General features: G+C 35.5%; 1 protein-coding gene across 1 annotated transcript; it reads right to left on the bottom strand.

Annotated features, from left to right (window-relative positions):
* Window positions 1-10,983: 10,983 nt before the first annotated feature.
* Window positions 10,984-15,265, bottom strand: LOC125233072. The gene is made up of 3 exons (XM_048138933.1): window positions 15,236-15,265; window positions 12,117-12,270; window positions 10,984-11,711 (listed from the first exon to the last, which is right to left on the bottom strand). The coding sequence occupies exons 2-3, from the start codon at window positions 12,257-12,259 to the stop codon at window positions 11,558-11,560; spliced, it is 297 nt and encodes a 98-aa protein (XP_047994890.1). The 5' UTR covers window positions 12,260-12,270; window positions 15,236-15,265; the 3' UTR covers window positions 10,984-11,557.
* Window positions 15,266-20,829: the final 5,564 nt, after the last annotated feature.

Below are 20,829 nucleotides of genomic sequence, written 5' to 3'. Positions count from 1 at the left end.
TCGCACAAATCCAAATGCAGATACAATTAAAAAAATGAATAAATCGGATATTTTGTAAAGAACCGGGAGCACCGGTCCCTAAATTTTTGTCCCGGTTCTTTCGCCACCATAAAATTACCGGAATTTCCCGGGATATCAAAAACCGGGAAGTACCGGGAGCATGCCCTAACTGTTACGTTTTAACTAATATAGCTTGGATTCGTTTGTTTAGTAACCAAACCTTGTGTACTATGTTCGATACAAAATAAACGAAATCGTCCCGCTATATGTATTATAAAACACTGATTTAAACTTTCACGATTTTTACACATACATATTTAAAATTGCAAACGGGACTTAATACATAGTAATACGCGTTTAAGTCCCGTTTGCAATTTTAAATACCGTATTATAATTATATTCCTAGTAAGATGGTTATGAATCGCTTTTGTTTAGCTATGTTACGGCATATAATTATATCTCTAGGTTTATTACTATACCTCTGCCGCACCACCGCACTCCTGCCTACAATCATTTCACTAAACTGAATCCAGTCATATAACTATATGACTAAACTAGTAACGTATTATAGTTATATTCCTAGTAAGATAGCAATTAATCGCTTTCGTTTAACTATATTACGACGTATAATTATATTCCTAGGGTTATAATCATATAACGGCTTTATCTATCTTAATGCGACATATACATTCAATCAAAAAATTTTTTTTCAAAATGGGTCAGTAACGACGGAGATATCGAGGAACAAACATTAAAAAAAAACCGGCCAAGAGCGTGTCGGGCCACGCTCAGTGTAGGGTTCCGTAGTTTTCCGTATTTTTCTCAAAAACTACTGAACCTATCAAGTTCAAAATAATTTTCCTAGAAAGTATTTATAAAGTTCTACATTTGTGATTTTTTTCATATTTTTTAAACATACGGTTCAAAAGTTAGAGGGGGGGGGACGCACTTTTTTTTCTTTAGGAGCGATTATTTCCGAAAATATTAATAATATCAAAAAATGATCTTAGAAAACCCTTATTCATTTTTAAATACCTATCCAACGATATATCACACGTTGGGGTTAGAATGAAAAAAAAAATCAGCCCCCACTTTACATGTAGGGGGGGTACCCTAATAAAACATTTTTTTCCATTTTTTATTTTTGCACTTTGTTGGCGTGATTGATATACATATTGGTACCAAATTTCAGCTTTCTAGTGCTAACGGTTACTGAGATTATCCGCGGACGGACGGACGGACGGACAGACAGACATGGCGAAACTATAAGGGTTCCTAGTTGACTACGGAACCCTAAAAATACAGACGAATTGAAAACCCCTTCCTTTGAGATTTGGAAGGCGGTTAAAAAGTATTATAAGGGAGAAAAATATTCCAAAAGTGAGCGGCGAGTATGCAAGACTTACACAGATAACGATATTACGATTTTTATGCTTCGTGCTGCGTTTTCTTATTTTTCTTATCATCATCATCATTGGCCACGACATCTTAGCAGATGATTGTTGCAGTGATTTTATTGTGTGGTGTCGGTACATCGTCTTTGGTGGCTTAGTAGACCGATGGCAGCCCGACACCTTTTGCCACATCTGTCACAGGTGAAACGCGAATCAAGAGGAGGAGGAGCTCTAGAACGGAGCCTTTTCTGCTTAAGGTTGTCGAGCCAGGCTTTGTCGTGCTCCATCACCCCGTCGGATAAGTCACGGCGCCATTCAGGTCTCATACTAGCGCGTGTCTCCCAACTGTCTAGGTTTAAACTAAAATATTACATATCCCGTTTACAGGAATCTTTGAACCTTAACATTGGGCGGCCCACAGGTCTTTTTGGCGTCAGCAATTTCCCCAAGCAAGACTTCACGCGGCAGTCTCTCGGGACCCATGTGGTAAACATGTCCCAGCCAGCGGAGTCGTCTCTGTTTTAAGATTGCTGTGATTCTGCTGCAGCTGGTCTTCAAGAGAACGGCTTCGTTGGTCATTCTATCCTTCCACGTGACTCCCAGGATGTATCTTAGGCATCGCATATGGTAGGCATTAAGACGACGCTCTTGTTTGGGGTATGTAGTCAGCGTTTCCGAGGCGTACAGGAGAATACTTAGAATGCAAGTCTGGTATACGAGAACTTTGTTAGCAATCGTGAGTTTATTGTTTCATCCCTTTTACGATGAAAAAAGCTGATTACAGTTATTGTTCTAGTTTTGTCCTCTTATCCGTTGTTTTGTTACATAGCTCAAAATATTTTTCTGAAGCCGTTTGTTTCCTTCTACTACCACTCTTCAATGCTAAAGGATCATGCCGAATTTGGCCTACAATACAAAAAAACATTATTTATAATTTTTATAACACCGTTTTATGGACTCACAAAAGTGACGATACGCGCGGGGCTAACTGTAATCCAACAGTGTTCAGAATTTCAGGATTTTTTTAATTATATAAATTACACCCTACAATTTAATTTCCAGAAAAGGCATATATTTTTGTGACGAACAATAATATACTATTCATGAGTAGCCTTGTATTGGATGGAAGAGAAAGCCCTTCTGTCTTCAATTCCCGTAAATTTTGGTCATTCACTAAACATGATCACGCCCGATCATGGGCTCTACTCGTAAAACAAAAGAAGCACAATCGTTGACTCTACGTGGCGATCGATCGTAACACAGTGTGAAGTGAAGAGCGATAGAGACGGCTAGCAACGATATAATTACGAAGCGTAAGCAATAACAACATTGGCTAGGTACCCTGCAAAAAGAATAAAAAGTATAAAAACGCGCGTTCGGATTTAGAAGAACGTGGTAGCGAGTGAGGTCTGTCGGCCTTTCAAGGTGGACACTGTACCGGTGCCATTAATAGGCCAACATTCAACGTTTTTAAAAAGCCCGAAAACCCTGGAGCGTTCAATTTTATTTTCATCGTTATCGTTTTGCTTATCATGCTTTCATATTAGTGCAATGCATAGAACGAGATATATGAAATTTAAATTTAATTGTATAATTTTGTCTTCTAATCGTTCGCACGGAAGTCCCCGCGAACGATTATCATCATTGTTGGAGGTGCCCTTGAGCCTATAAAACTGCCTAAACAAAATGAAGTTTTACGTGAGACACTTCGTGATGTGCACAATGCCCTCCAAACGTGCCATCTGCGAACAATAGATGGCGTGACGAGCATATCGGTGTCATTGTTGGGCATTCTTTGGTGAACGCCTGAAAGTTTGTATTGTGTAGTGGAGGCCACGAATGTCATATAAATTTCAGTTGGTAATAATCCTGCTTATTGAGGTATTGTGCAAAATGAGGTTATGGTGGTTATTGATCAGTATTTATTCATACTTTTTGTTTTGTCTGATGTACGTTTTGAAAGTTACTTATTCATATTTACATGATATAAAAATATGAATTTCATATCGAAATGGGAAGATACAAACGGATGAAAAAGTGGTAGAACCTTTACTGTAAAACGAATAGTTTTTTAAATAGTGCTCTTTTAATATAAGTTCTAAATAAAATACGCTTATAAAGTTAAATTTCTTGTAGAGCTGTAAAATTATCTCCGGAATGAATATTTAATTCATTAAACAAAGTCAATTCTCCGCAAACACATTCTACCCTGATTATCGGAGCTCACTTCATCCAACGGAAATTCCTTCGAGCAGTTTCAACTTAACGTGTCAATTAGCGGATTGAATCTATCTTCGTATCTCATGCAATCAGCGGAGCAGTCACTTAATATTATGAATTACGCTTTCGCGTGTTCAGTATTTGACGCAGTTTCAAACAAGGTTGTTAATGAGTGTTGAATTTCTGTCATCACTAATCAAATTTGTAATATAACTTATTAGTAGTAATAACTAGAATATTTTATTTTAACTAGTTTGATATTATCAAGGATGATTTATAAAGGATTTACAATTTTCATATTAAGAATTACATGTACCTCAATTTCTTAGCGCCATCTATTAAATACTATCATAACTACACTGATGATACCTACAATTTTTTTTTCAATATGTGTATTGACGTGATATCAGGATATTAAAATAAAGTTCTTATAAAGAATAAAATCACGCAAAAATATTTGGGGAAAATATGATTTTGGACACTTCCAGCATCCCCTCAACTTTACTATCTTCACTTAAAATATCACGTCAATTCGCCGCTCCCTTTTGCCGTGAAAGACGGAGAAACAAACAGACTCTCCCCTTTATAATATTAGTATGGATAATATGTACCTTATACGTACCCAGTGTTTGCGCCTAAATTAAAAACTGTCTGGTAAAATATATGCTGACCTCCTTTGCCGAGTGGTTACAACAAGGTTTAAAAATTAAAGAAATGTGACACATAAGTTAAAGTCAATAAGAAAGAAAAACTGATACCGTATAAATTGAGAAGATTATTTAATTCTAATTAATAAAGAAAATAACTATGTGACCAAACAATAATTATACTAAAACCAATGCAGTGAAGACTTCGGGCTCGGTCAAGGAGGGAACAAGTGCACCTTATTCGGTAAGTTATTCCGCATCCTTTGACGACCGGCTTGGCTTAGCCGCGCAGCGGGTACTGACCCTGCCGGCTAAGCCGTGGTCCCGGGTTCGAATCCTGGTAAGGGCATTAATTTGCGTGATGAGCACAGATATTTGTTCCTGAGTCATGGATGTTTTCTACCTATGTATTTGTATATTACATATAAATCGTTGTCTGAGTACCCACAATACGAGCCTGCTTGAGCTTACCGTGGGGCTCAGTCAATCTGTGTAAAAAATGTCCTATAAATGTCCTATATTTATTTATTTATTTATCCCTACCAACTAAAAATATTAAAAATAAACTCTTATAAACCTGAAACAAAGTAAATGTATTTATATCAATTTGTTTCTAACTAACAAGGCATATGATGATTTTCTTTGCAAACATTTGGGAATGAAAGTAAACAGTTCATTAGAACAAAAGTACCTATTCAAATAGGCAGTGAACGTTGACAATTTTTAAGATATTGACATCGATTATAACATACTAGCTTTTTCCAGCGGCTTCGCTCGCGTTAGAAACAGACAAAAAGTAGCCTACGTCACTCTCCATCCCTTTAACTATCTCCACTTAAAAAATCACGTCAATTTGTCGCTCCGTTTTGCCGTGAAAGACGGACAAACAAACAGACACACACACTTTCCCATTTATAATATTAGTATGGATAACATACGACATATCTATTTTTTATCTATTTCTCCTTGGCGAAATGCGCGGTTTTACTCATAATGTCATGATATTAAAGGTAAGATTTGATAGATATGTGCACCTGCGTGGATGACACAAAATAAAGATTAGAACCTCCTGACGACCTGCGTACTAGGTATATACATAGGGCATTAGCCCCGATTAAGTTTTGACTCTCTTTCAATTTAAAGAGATTTTTAACTGGCAAATTCTTAAACCCGATCGTCAGGAGATTAAAACCTAGTCAATAAGTTATAGACGTAATTCGTCTATTTAATAATTTTGCTAATGAAATATTTTGATATCACTGAGACCCTCTAAGGGTTCTTTGAGTAAAATAATATTATTAGTCATAAAATACCAAGTAATAAAACGAACAACCGTCGATTTTGTTGCGTCCAGTTTCTGGCACACACTGCGGAAATTGCTTTTAACAACTTTAATTGGAGTCTCAAGAAAAAACTTTTCCAATCTGCCTTTGTTGGTAGGTGAGCTTTAAAAGGCAAGAATAAACGTTTTAATATTCATCCTTTTTAACAGAAATACATTATGGCTGCAAATACGATTGCCGCAGGCTATTACCGGTTTTCCAGTAAGTGCGTTTTCACATTATCCGATCCGATATCGGATGTCGGACCGATATCCCATACATTACAGGCGCCATCTTGGATTTTTTCTATGGAAATCCTTCCGACATCCGATATCGGATCGGATAATGTGAAAACGGCTTAAACTTACTAAATCAATTGTTTGTATGTTTATTTATATATTATGGCTTAATTATGGAATCCCCTTGCTTTGCTGAATAACTTTTCATCATATATTTAGTTGTAAAATTGTTTGAGAACATCGAAGTTTACTTGATCCACTTCGGGTCACTTGCACCACCGAAAATGGCACAACATTTTATATGGAATTTTGACAGTTGCCCTTACAAACACAACGACATCACAGAGAAACGAATGTATTTCAAAATAGGTTTTACAGGGCCCGTAACATTCAAGCCGATGACATATATTTGACGTCACGCTGCATATATGATGATTCAAGATATTCAAGAGTTTTATTTAATAATTAATCATTATTCATCAGTCATTTTAATCATGACTTCAATACTAATCTATTCTTACGTGAAATAATTAATACCTACTTGATACGTGAAAAATAAATTAAAATATTTGTTTATTTTTTTATACATACATACATACAATCACGCCTGTTTCCCAGAGGGGTAGGCAGAGATCACGGATTTCCATTTACTATGATCCTGACAAATTACTTTCGTTTCACACACTTTCATAACGTTTCTCATACACGCTCGTCGGTTTCGAGTACTTCTGACCTGGCCTTTTTGCAATATTTCCCCGATTTGAACAATAAAAGTTCGCCTAGGTCTTCCACTTCCAACTGACCCTTCCACTCTTTTTTCATATACTTTCTTCGTTACTCTCCTGTCATCCATCCTCTCTACATGGCCGAACCACCTTAACATACCCATCTCAATCTTTGTCACCACATCTACATCCACTCCACACTTCTCTCTTATCACGCTATTTCTGATCCTATCACTCAACTTCACACCAGCCATGCTTCTTAACGCTCTCATTTCCACGGCATTCACTTGACTTTGATGTCTTTTCTCCCACACCCAACTATTTTTTTATACATACCTTTTATTAAATAGTTTTGTTACCATAATATATTTCAATAAATTATAAAAACAAAACAAATTGTTTCCTTTTCGTTTCACGTATCAAGTAGGTATTAATTATTCCACGTATAAGTAGCTTACTATTAAAGTCATTTGTACATGATTACATTGTTTGATGAATAATGATTAATTATTACAATAAAATTATTTCAATCATCCTATATGCAGCGTGACGTTAAATTGATGTCATCGGCATGAAAGTTACGGCCCTGTTTAGGTATGTTAGGATATAACTGCGGTCCCGCAAAAGAAACAAATTATATTCAAAGTAGGTTTAACTCATCTTGCAATTGAAAATCCATAACTTAATCAAATAGAAACATATTATCGTCAATGGAAACAAAATATTTGTCTTTGAAATAATATTTTAATAATATTTTCTGTAAGTATCTATAATAATTAAATAGGTAAATCGTTGTGAAAATGTCGATGTGAAATATCAAGTAAATATTTACCTATAGCGATGTAAGTATTTATTATGAGAAGTTAATATAAGGTATGTTCCTTACCAGAAATAAATGTGACGCTGTGCAAAAAATTCTTTACGAAGCAAAATAAAATTAGATTTCGCACCAGACCATGGAATTTGAAATGAACGGAGTAGCTACATTATGTTTTTAAAGTGGCAGTGGCTGATGGAGTAATTTTCTCAACAACACAGTGTGATAAAAAATGACTGTAATATTTTTATGAACTGTTGATGAGTTCGCGAGATGAGTCAGCAATACAAAATTTTGATTTTAGTGTTCAAAATATTTCACAAACTGTTCTTATGTTGGTACAGTATATTTATCGTAAATAAAGTTAAAATAAGCATAACATGAGAAAAAATTGCACGATAAAATACTAAGTTAAGTATGTCTTTAACATAAAATTGAAAAATTACAAAAAACACGTAAATAACTAATAAAATTATGTAAAAACTTTTCATGAAAAGAATTATTATCTCTAAATAAACTTTTTAAGCACACACACATTTTAAGCTGCCGGCCTAGGCAAAATGACAACCGTTGACGCTAGACGCCGATCGAAACATAGTCTGGTTCTGTCGTGTCAATACGGTGAGTTATAGAGTTAGCTATTATCGTTATTTTTTGGATGGCCAGGTTTTCCTTAAGCCAAGTAGCCGCCAGCCTTACGACCAACTCATGTTTCTAATAATCAGAGATCGGATTTTTGTGCGTCATCTCATACTAAAAGTCATTAAAATTACGTAAGTCACTAAGAATGTCGCAAATCCGTCCGATCTCTGCTAATAATAGATATATATGCACATCACTCAATCCCCAAATTGAACATATTCATAGCTCAAGAGTACTTACGTGAAGCGATCGATATCAGAAACCATTGTAATTTTAATCGGAACTAATACATCAATGCTAGTATCTCTCTTCTTAATGTAACTATTAATTATGTTACATAAACATAACGGATAAAACGTGTTTTGCCATATTTCCTATATTTCGTCGCTCATGGCATCAGACATTTCACATGCGGTCTTAGGGATTCGCGGATTCCAGTTTAAATAAATTTGCATATCAGACGGAACACGGAACGCAGGCAGTTTCGTGACGGCGCGTACGCCAAATTACAGCAAGATACACGCGACATTTTATACTCACATTGAGGGTTAATATGATATTAAGCTAGAAAACCGAGGAACGTACATAGCCAACCTAGAATTTATTGAGAAGTTTAGATGAGCGGTAGGTGTCTAAATTACGTACATGTATGTTGTCTGGTTTATTATGGTCACAGTACTTTTAAGTATCGACTAATAACGAGCAGAGACACCAAACCAAAACTGCTTTCTTGAATTATATGTTTTTTTTTTATTACCAACATGTACTTAAATAAAAAATTCCATACAATAAATATCATAAACTAGGCAACTGAAAAGAAAAGAATACTTATATGTTTTTTCCAATACGTTCATAAGGTATCATAATTAGACCCGAGTTATTCTCGAGTTAAAAAAAGCCTATTCAAATATTGAAACGATTATGCTATATAGGAAGGAAGCTTAATTCGTTTTGCCGGCCAATAACCCGAATCAAAGTATACATTTTGTTAAAGTAGCAATTACGTAGGTCGTATATTCGCTGGATTTGCATACTAACAATCAAGGCAACGGTTGCTGACAGCTAGGGAGTGCCTAGAACGGCCTGATGTGTGTCTGACATCTCCAACTAAATTCACATTTCAACACAGTGCCTCACCGTGTCTATAACTGCGACAGAAACCGCACTGCGTTGTATGAACTTGTCTGTACTTTTTGCAAATGGAAAACAGTGTGAAGCTGGCCAGTTGCCAGTATTTCGCCAGAGGCCCTGGCATATTGATTCTGTTTGCTGTCATGAATCTTAGTAAGTGCATGGCAGAAGGCTAGTTACTTTCAAATAGATTTGAAGAGCTTTGACGATATGTTTTGAGTTTCTCAGTGTCAACCGTAGAGGAATAAGGGAAGAGTTGTAACTCCATACATCAGTAAATGCGAGTTATTTGTATAGGCATAGTTATAGTGACATCTAGCGACAATCACGCGTCAACTCTTCCCTTACTTATTCCTCTATGGTGTCAACAAATTAGTTATTTTTATATTTAAAGCAGACGACTTTAAGAACATCACATGGTAGAAACTAAGCTACTTCTTACCTATTTATTTAAAAAAAAACAGACGAGTTGAAAAATGTATTTGAGTATCTACGGGAAAATAAGTACCTTTGATGTATTATAATACATCATATTGATAATAAAATAACTTATTAGAATACGGTCCGATTACAAATTACAGTGAAATAATAATTAAATCTAAATGATTTCTTTTGGTTATCCTGTGTCTCGTCAAATCTCGCGCCAATTGTGACAAAAGCGTGTAAAATTCATCAGTGTACGGAGGTAAATAAGTACGTTTCGATTGGCCTGACAAACACTGGCAGTAGCCCTGTTGTGCCGTAACTACAATAATTATTAGATAGTATTCTATTCTTCTTATGGGACTGGGCGTGACACGTCTGCCGGATGCCGGATGCCCTGTGGGCTAAGATAGCCACACGTTGGGTACCACAAATTATAAGGCGTCGCGGTAGACCTCGCGAGAGATGGCGTGACGAGCTTGACGTCTTTGACGAGGACTGGTGGGAGACTTCAGGGGATAGGGATGCGTGGAGGAATTTGAGGGAGGCCTTTGTCCAACAGTGGGACAATACGGGCTCTTAATAATAATAATAATTCTGTTAAAATATTTTTGCTTACTTATCTTGTATTTACATATTTAACCCTTTCAATAAAGCTCAAACTACTTAATGATACCGTTATACCTAATTTTGCCATACTAACTACCATTTTTGTAGGAGCCCACGGAGTATAATTTACTTTAGTCGATAAATACGGATAATGAATCTAAAATATCTAATATTTTTGTATAAATTCCTCACAATCGAAGTGATAAGTAGAGTATACAACTCTGGCATGAATGCCCCATAATATCCCATACCGACCGATGCCGCCCCTCGCTTACGTCCGGACTATACATATAACTGATTATTGTTATCTACTAATTATGAATGAAAAATGTCGTAATAAATTATGACATAGACGGCCCCTTAAGAAACTGTTTAGCATATAAGGTAAATACAGCTAGCTTAAATCGATACGCACAGGTTTTCTTACCAACTCTGGCAACAAGCCAAATGCAGTTGCATTTGTACCAAACTTCGTGCCTCGACACGGCTTATATAAAGCTCTGTTAACTAATTACTTCAGTCGTTTCGCTAAAAGGCCAATTTAAGTGTTTCACTGCAGCGGATTAGTCGTTTAACTAATTGGCTCTTGATAAGGTCTCTTCAGTTTAATTTGTAATTTATTAGGCATTTCTGCAATAGTAATTACTATAATTTTGAGCTCGATGCGTAGACAATGTTAGGAAATGAGGTAAATTTTCTGAGACACAATGCCGCAAAATGTATACCATGAAAAACCACTGTGTTATATAAATATACAATTTTATTTCAAATAAAATAAACAAATCAAGAAATAAATTAATAACTTTCCGAAAGAAGGCTTCGATGGCCTCATTTCTGGTTTAGATTAACTATTCTTATCGTGCTGAAACGTTAATAAACTGTAAAACATAATACATTTTACTAAAAGCCTTCAGAACCTATTTATAACACACATTTTTATTTCCTATTTAATATAGAACAGTTAGAAAACTTACATTACAGTTCATTATTTTCATCCTCCTCCGTTACATTTAATAGCATTCTTTGGAACTCTTTATTAAAGTAGTCGGAAATCATTTTCCAAACGTTTATTGAATACCAAACGACTACGCTTAGTGAGAAAACAACACGAAATATTAAACCAAGCGTCTTCAATATACGAAAATGTTTTCTAATTATACATTATGCATAATATAAATAAGACGACTTCTGCAAAATTGCGCTTTTATGAATAAAATACATGACTGTTTTAATATACAACAAGAGAAGCCAAAATCCGATTAAGTTTAGTAATATTTTTATTCAAAGCCCTTTTAACAGTCTGGGGTTCAGTTCAAAGTCGAAATAAAGTTAATTTTCTTCTTTATATTCCAGTTCCATTAAATATTAAAAGTCACATTCAAAGCTTATTATAGTTCAACTCGGTAATACTCTTCTTCGCCGTATATGATTTCTGATATGATAGAGAATATCGTTTGAATGTGTGGGTAAGCAATTGTTGTAACCATCACTATGCTGTTCGCTAATACAAATAGCTTCATAGTGTCCATCCCATCCTCAGACCTGAAATAAATTTTTATCCATCAAATGACTTTTTTTTTAATACAGTTGCGAAAAATAAGAATACTACAACTGTCAAGCACTCACACATCTGTGGAATCTTGATGAATAAAAAGTTTTTGACAGTTTCCTTGTAGCTTTTAAAATTGCCTTACTAAGGGCCACTTGCACCAACGAGAATGGAGGGTTAACCCACCATTTTATATGGAATTTGACAGATGACAGCCTACTAACCCCGAGTTAAATGTGTGGTGCAAGTGGGCCTTAGAAAGTAGTGAATTTTGATAGAAAGCCAACTCAATGTATCTATTTTTGAATCCTCACATTCTTTTGCCTAAAAAAGACAGACAGACATACAAGCCGACACACATTCACATTTATAAGATAACTATGGATTTTTATACTAACTTAAGCCACCCTCCAAACCCTTGATCTTCATCATCTAAGGAGTCAGTCTTCACGGGTACTTCGGAATTCTCAGTTTCTTTATTCTCCACAATTTTAACGAACTTCTTTGTTGTACGTGATTTCGGTTGTTTATTCTTCGTCATAATCTTTTAATCTGAAAAAAAAAAAACAAGAGTTTCTATAAGCATTTTTTCCAAAAATAGCATGTACCCCAAGAGGATTTTTTGAGTTACTCGAGCGCGTCAGATTAAGATACGGAAGATACCTTGCATACTGTTAAGTAGCTTCACGTGTATGAATTCAAGCCCGGCGTATATAACCTGTCAGAATAGTATAGGTATAAAAAAATATCACCATGAAATATACTCGAGCGTGTCAGAAGGTAATTATGAAGGGTTGATTACTTAGTAAATAAAAATAGTTCAATAATTGGACGATTTTAGCGATGCGTAATGCGTAAACGAGTTGAATGTGATATGATCACCACGTGCCAAAATAGATTAAAACCCGATTTTGGATGACCTTGGATTTCTTTTTATGTGGAAAGAAGTAACGAAATATTAAAATGAGGGAGCTGAGTGTTGAGGTAGGCAACGCGCTTGTAACATTTCTGCAATTATATACATTTTATAATTTTTTGCTATATCTGTTCTGGTTTCTATTTGTAGTCAAGCACTCTTATACGGCTCGATTTGAACTTTAGTATACGACAATCATTTAATCTAAATAAGATATAAATAGGATAATATATGTCAGTGTCAAAAATGATGTTATTGTTTGAAAAACTACCTATTTTTGACACTCGTATCATATTACAGAAACATCTTACACTAAGAATTGCTTTAATACGACAAATACAATAAATAATTCTGCCTTTATTTTAAGCTAAAAAGCGTTATTGAAATAATTCAAACTATTGTGATTGCCAATTTGGCCAAAGCTCTTTACGAAAGGTATTTACACAATTAATTTTTATTACCTTCCACAGTGATTGATGAAAATTAATTAATGCAAACTCGATTTCGAAATCACAACTTTCACTTAGTTGAAATGTATTTAAGCACGGTTTATTCAGTTTCAGTTGATAATATTTATATTAATACTTAAGCGTTCACGACAAAAAGGGAATGGCAAGGGACCTTATAAAATTACGGCTGTAAAACAGTGAGGTACGAGGTGAGGTAGGTAGTAACGTATCTATTTAGTAAAAGTGTAAAAGTTCAATAGTTATTTGTTATACAAGGGAGCAAAGTTGTATTTAAAATAACTTTGCATCCCGTGTGTAATACATAACTTTTCTCCTCACTAAAGCGAGGAAACACGCAATATAACCACAAAATTAAAATTTTGAAAAAACCCCCGACCGCGATATAGTGGACCGATTTTAATGAAACATGGCTAAGAACACTTCCGACTAACTCAGCTTTCAGACAAAAAAAAATCAAAATCGGTTCATTCGTTCAAGAGCACACACACACACACAGACAGACTGACAGACAAACAGACAGACAGACATACACACAGACAGACATACACACAGACAGACACGTCAAACTTATAACACCCCTTCGTTTTTGCGTCGGGGGTTAAAAAACAACTGGAACATAATTGCACAGAAATAAGTTAATTTGAGTTTATTACAATTTCCACTATGCACCCACCGACACCACAAAAGTTTCAAATTAAGAATCAAGAAGAAAAATCTATTTGGGTGCGTTCCATTTCACGTGTTTTGAGATTGCAATGTTACTTAAGGTGCGTTCTGAATAAGTACAGTGGAAAAGTCAAAAATACAATTTTTTGTACGATTTCAAGTGTTATAAGGTAAAATCATGTTATAAAATTGTTTGAATTTAGTGTTTTTAGTCGGATACAATTCGATATGAAATTATTTTTACGTTCACATCACATGATGTGTTAAGACAATTTAAGCACAGGGAGAAAATTGTACCGTCTGGGACATGCCTTTACAAGAATTTATATTTAAAAAAGTAACTAATGACATGTTCGGATTTCAAATATTCTTTGCACTCTTGTGGATAAAATGCGATTTTGCTATCTGTTTTTAAAGAATAAAAAAGTCCTTTCCGAGCTAGTGAGGTGAAAAATATTGTGTAATGTCAAAAAATATTTACATGAAGATGTTATGATACATGGGCTGACTGAGGCAGTCAGATTTCAGATTCTGTTTTGATCAGCTTGGACTGTACACTCGTATTTAAAATAATACATGACATTTATATCTTATAAGTATTATACTAAGGTACAATTACTGTCGTTTTAACAAAATGGGAATGCAGCCTCACATAATGATTTCAAAATGTAGAAGTACCTAGTCGGTACTACACAATATGTGAAATCCGAATATTTGGACGTTATTTATTTACCAACAGCGTGAACTTGATACTATTGATAAAGCAGAGAATGTTCGTTTAAGTCCTAACCAATTATAAAGTGGTGGGCAGGCAGTTGTGTGGGTGTGACAGAATTATCCACATCTAAAGGTATGAGTATCAAAATACTCCTTTGGTAACTAATTGGAGGGACAACATAATCACCCTTGCGATCTTTACAAATAGGCACCTATTCATGACCAAAGATATAATATAATAGAACGTAATTTTGTCGAAGTTACTAGAACTCGATTTTCACTTTGTTATCTTGCATATTATTAGGTATATGTGTATGCATTGCATATAAGGTAAAATCGATATCGATGCATTTGTATGCTCTCTAGATTAGGAATACAATTATTATAGGTAGATGACAAGCGCGAAAACGTTGGGGTAGGGATCTGTGATGGTTTAAATTGGCGGCGATGCAAAAAATATAATTTGCACGTAATAAGGATTTTATGATGTAGCATTACGTAACAATTCATGTAGGTATTGTAGGTATGTTAAATTGTACGTACGTGCTTCGCCGGGTGGCCCTTTTTTAGGAGTTTATTTTGAGTTTATGAGTGGAGCGCTTGAAATTTATTTAAATGATCAGGATCGCAATATATCATAACTAAACTTAACAAAACACAGAGAGTAAATCAAAACTAGCCAATTAGAACAAGCGAAACAACTACGAACACCTGCCGCCTGATCAAATACTATCCGATGTAATATTACCTTGTGGAACAAGTCGCACGCACGGTTCGCACTGACTAACACACCTAACGAACCGCATTCAGGGGAGTGTGGAGACCGCCCCAAAGACTAGTATGGATATGGCGGAGATAAGTAATTTAATTTCGATAGAAACTGCTTTTAATACTGAGTTTTCGGCCATTGAGATAACAGAACTACACAATATTTTGATAAGCATAAAGCAGATTTGAGCAAATAATTCAACAAGGTTGCCATCAGAAAAGCGGAAAATGAGACCTAGTATTGTTATATTACGTCAGGAAAATGTTTCCCGAACAAATAATAGTTATTTGTTATACAAGGGGGCAAAGTTGTATTTTAACGCCGAGTGTGGAATTGAAAAACGAGCAACTGAAAGGATTCTATAGTTGAACCACGAGCGAAGCGAGTGGTTCGAGAATAGAATCCTGAACTTGCGAGTTTTTTAACACATGAGAAGTAAAATACATTTGCACCCGAGTGTAACACAAAACTTTTCCCCTCACTGTGGCGAGGAAACTACAACGCAAAAAATGCGTTTATCACTGCTCCCAGTAGTTCCACAGGTGGTAAATCATCTTTATTACTAGATTCACCTACTTTTATAAATTTTAAAGCAGTTAATTTGATTTTGTTCAAGGTCAAATTACTTTACCCACTAGTGGATAACATGCGTTTTTACCCGCTGGTATTAAAGGACAAAACACGTGTTTCCGAGCTAGTGAGGGGAAAAGTATTATTAACGCTCGCGTTGCTTCAGAAGCTAAGTCCGAATGTTAAAGTTATTACGGGTGAAAGGAGTAAGTTGCGGATTCCCTGGAGATTTTGGATGGATTTTGGGTGGAGATTTCCTGGTATCGAATAATATTTACCTACAGTAGCTATGGTGCTTTTTTCCGCAAAGTAGTATGATTCTTGAAAAGCGCTGATAGCCTAGCGGTAAGTACATGCGACTTTCGATCCGGAGTTCGCGGGTTCGAACCCCGGCTCGCACCAATGAGTTTGTCGGAATTTTGTGCGAAATGTCATTAGATATTTGCCAATCGCTTTTCGGTGAAGGAACCGCGAGGAAACCGGACTAATTCCAATAAGGTCTAGTTTACCCTTCGGGTTGGAAGGTCAGATGGCAGTCGCTTTCATAAAAACTAGTGCCTACGCCAAATCTTGGAATTAGGGTGTGTAATGATTGGTATAACTGTTTTTGGTATAGTAACATTTGATATAACAACATTTGGTATAAATTTAAAGGATATAATCACTCATTTGACATAATTAACATTTGGTATAACCACAAAATATCTACTTTTATTTTGTATAATCATTATTTCGTATAACACTTATTTATAATAACCGTTATATGGTATAACTATCTATTGATATACGACTAGTATCATATAACTAGCGAACAGTATAAAACATTTCATGAATTACTTTAATTCTTTTTTGAAGGGATCACAGTTCTAACCTAACCTAACCTACTTTTCTGATAGCAGTACATATGTTTAAGGGTCACAGTTCTAACCTAACCTAACCTATTTTTCTCGTGCATGATGGATCTAATTTATTGGCAGCGCGTTGTGTGTAGGGGTCACAGTTCTAACCTACCGGCGTATCATGCTGCCAATTTTATCACTTATCCACGTGGATAAGACATCTGTCACTCTCACACTGACATACTTGCTAAAGCGTAACGGATGCTTTATCCACGTGGATAAGTGATAAAATTGGCAGCATGATACGCCCGCTAATCTACTTTTTTGGTACATGATGGATCTAATTTATTGTATAATTTGTTTTTATTCAAACTGTGCTTTAGACAGAATTTGTGTTATACAATTTATTTATTATCGGAAATAAGCATTATACTCAAAGTATGTTATAATAAATGTTATTCGAAAAAATGATCATTATATTAAATAAGTATTATACAATTTGTTAGTATGTTATTTGTTGTTATATGATTCAATAATTATATCAAATGATCGTTATAACGATTAAAAATATATAAAAAAAAAGTTATATCGATCGATACGCACCCTTGGAATTAGTTGTCAAAGCGGACCCCAGGCTCCCATGAGCCGTGGCATGAGTATTTTTCTTGAAAAACCGTACAGTCAGCATCCACAGTAGTTGATGAAACAACGTACCAAAAGCATCTCTAATCCTGAATCACTTTTCTAAAACACTGATTTAAACTTTCACGATTATTACACATCATTATTACTACATGACCCTAAAGTCCTTTCCACGGAACGCCATTTCTACAGTAGAAAAGTGCGTGAAGCCATTGAAATCAAAAAACATCGCAATTTCAATCGGGACGAAGGTTTTAGGATCTCATCCACATGGAATCCTGTCATTAATAAGTGTAAGCCGAAACCCAAATATCGACAGTCGTTAAATCAAATATCGTCAGTGTTGTATGTCGACAGAGTGACATCCCTAGTGCGCAAACAGTTCAAGTTGATAATCAAAACCAAGTGCGGGTAGTTCGAAAAACTCGCGCGGCTGTCAGAAGGTGTTGATGTCATTTCAAGCCAGTCTTCTCCGAGACCACGGGGACAACGCCGTCCTTGAAACGTTGGAGGTCAGTTTAATATGTAGTTATACGCGATTAAGTCACTTTTCTAAATACAGATAAATCAATACAATTCGCAGCAATTTTTTTTATCATCATCACTAAACTTTTGGTGTCACGCATCACTTTTTGGTTAGCGGTTGCGGTTGCAGAATGGTAGTTACTTCTGGAGCGTTATTTGATCCTCTACGTATGCTGAGTGTACAATATACATGCGAAGACATATTTGGTAACTCACATCGATTTACAACACTCCCTTCCATCGTTTTTTATTTTATCGGCCCTCATTTAGATTTTTTTCCGCTCTCGTATCGTTAATATTTATACTATTTCCAGGCATGTCCATACAAACCATAACGGGATCAGACGGAAACCTCTCAAATGCTGATCGATAGTTACGCAAGTTGTGAAGTATTGGAGTCAGAGTTTTAATATATAATATAGCTAGCAGTTAGAGTTTTGAATGATTTTATAACGGTTATTTTCATTAGACTTATATTGACCGGGATATAAACCGTCCGTGATCATGATGCATGCAACTGCGTCGAAATATCGGGATCTCGACAAAAATCAAAAAGGTAATCACGGTCTATATCCCGGTCATAAGTCTAGGTAGCAGTTTTTACCTCGCGAGGTCTCAAAATTAAAATATTGGAATAACAAAATGAATGTAAATAGATATAATTGTGCTGAATTGCTGATTCTATACGTGGACAACATTGTAAGTACATACTTACTTCAGAAAAAAACATAGAAAATTAATGGTTTCTCTAGTTTCTTACAACAGAGTCAGCAGATAAATAAAACCGGCCAAGAGCGTGTCAGGCCACGCTCAGTGTAGGGTTCCGTAGTTTTCTGTATTTTTCTCAAAAACTCCTGAACCTATAAGTTCAAAACAATTTTCCTAGAAAGTCTTTATAAAGTTCTACTTTTGTGATTTTTTTCATATTTTTTAAACATATGGTTCAAAAGTTAGAGGGGGGGGGGACACTTTTTTTCCTTTAGGAGCGATTATTTCCGAAAATATTAATATTATCAAAAAACGATTTTAGTAAACCCGTATTCATTTTTAAATACCTATCCAACAATATATCACACGTTGGGGTTGGAATGAAAAAAAATATCAGTCCCCACTTTACATGTAGGGGGGGTACCCTAATAAAACATTTTTTTTTTCATTTTTTTTTTTTGCACTTTGTCGGCGTGATTGATATACATATTTGTGCCAAATTTCAGCTTTCTAGTGCTAACGGTTACTGAGATTATCCGCGGACGGACGGACGGACGGACGGACGGACGGACGGACGGACGGACGGACGGACGGACGGACGGACGGACGGACGGACGGACGGACGGACGGACGGACGGACGGACGGACGGACGGACGGACGGACGGACAGACAGACAGACAGACATGGCGAAACTATAAGGGTTCCTAGTTGACTACGGAACCCTGAAAAGGGTTCATATAAACATCAAGTTTAATCGTCAAAAGTATATTCCGATAAAATATTTGTATAAGTATAATATCATTTCGGCAAGAGTGTCACTGAAAATTAGTAGTTCATGTACTCTGCCTACCTCTTTATGGGATATAGGCGTGATTATATGTATGTATGTATTATAAAGTATCAGATACAACATTAATTAAGTACAACCAAAACAAAGTTCAAACAGGCTTCAGTTTTTAAGCAAGGCGAAAATATATTATAAAAAATATAAAAGCATTTTTAAACTAACGTAGAGTACTGATTGTGATAACTCTTTTAGTCACTCACTCGTTTAATGTTTAACTATAACAACTTAAAAGAAAAACTTAAAAATTTTGTTATGAAATAGAATTTAGTGTTCGCAAACTAAAGTTAGTTTTTGCAAACTAGTTATTTTTATCAAAGAACTTCGATGATCAAAATTATTTATAAGTATACCCTATTCGTTTAACAAAGTTAACAGGAGAAAACAAAAACTGCACATTATTGGCTAGAGAAAAGGGCATCGTAGGCGCACATTATGGGTTTACATGGCGTTCAAATTTCAGTCAACATCTGTCTCTCGTACGGTGCGGACGCGTTATATTAGTGCTCTTTTTTGTTTTGTTTTTACCTGGCTCGTTTATTGGACTGATTCCATTCATCGACAGCAGGATGATTAGTAATAAATTTAGAAATTATAATTGTGAGGATACAGATAATGATTAAATAGTTTTACAAAAAAAATGGTTATTATTTATGTGAGATAAGTAGGTACCCTTCAATTAACTACATTCGAAGCAGGTTATTCTTATTACATTAAATGAATAATAATGTATAAGTAATTGTACTTTATAGTGAAACATTGAAACAAAAATCATAAGGAATAAATTAAAACAAATATTCCATCCGATGGCATGTAAGCTGAGCTCGCCTCTGAGGTGCAGTTGTTTACGCCCATCGACTGTCCTTTTCAATTGCATACAAAAATGCAACAGAGACGGCGCTCTATTAACTTTGTTAAATGAATAGGGTTATAGGTATAAATTTTATTTGAAATATGAATATTTCCACCATGACCTACATGGTGGAAATATTAAATGTTAGTCGCGGTTGCTTATTGTTAGCTCAGATAAAATAGCACGTTGCTGTGTGCGTAGCCGGATGCACAAACGCTCACGATAATATTATCTCTTTCGTAGCTATCTATCTCTATCGCTCTTGCGTATTGGCGCGACAGAGCCAGACTGCATTTCTGTGGCGTTTGGCCTCGCAGAAATGCCTTTCGGTTAAGGAGCCTGGTCTCGTAATCCAGTCGCCGTGGATTCAAGACCCACGCAAAACAGTTATTATGTCTACTTTAAATTTATCTCTCAACTTATCCCATTCAGTGCTAATCACGACACGTTGTCGTTTTGCTTCTGCGACTCATTTTCAATACATAAATTTATTCATGTTATGGCAACGACGTAGCGCTACGATTGAAGCTCAGCGGTGAATGTGTTAACAACATCGTTTGCAGACGATTTTTTTTCTTCAGTCACGAGTAT

The sequence above is a fragment of the Leguminivora glycinivorella genome, chromosome 1, assembly GCF_023078275.1.
Source record: "Leguminivora glycinivorella isolate SPB_JAAS2020 chromosome 1, LegGlyc_1.1, whole genome shotgun sequence".
NCBI classification, from domain to species: domain Eukaryota; kingdom Metazoa; phylum Arthropoda; class Insecta; order Lepidoptera; family Tortricidae; genus Leguminivora; species Leguminivora glycinivorella.
The sequence above is the reverse complement of the archived record's forward strand: the minus strand, read 5'-3'. Positions and strand labels throughout refer to the sequence as shown.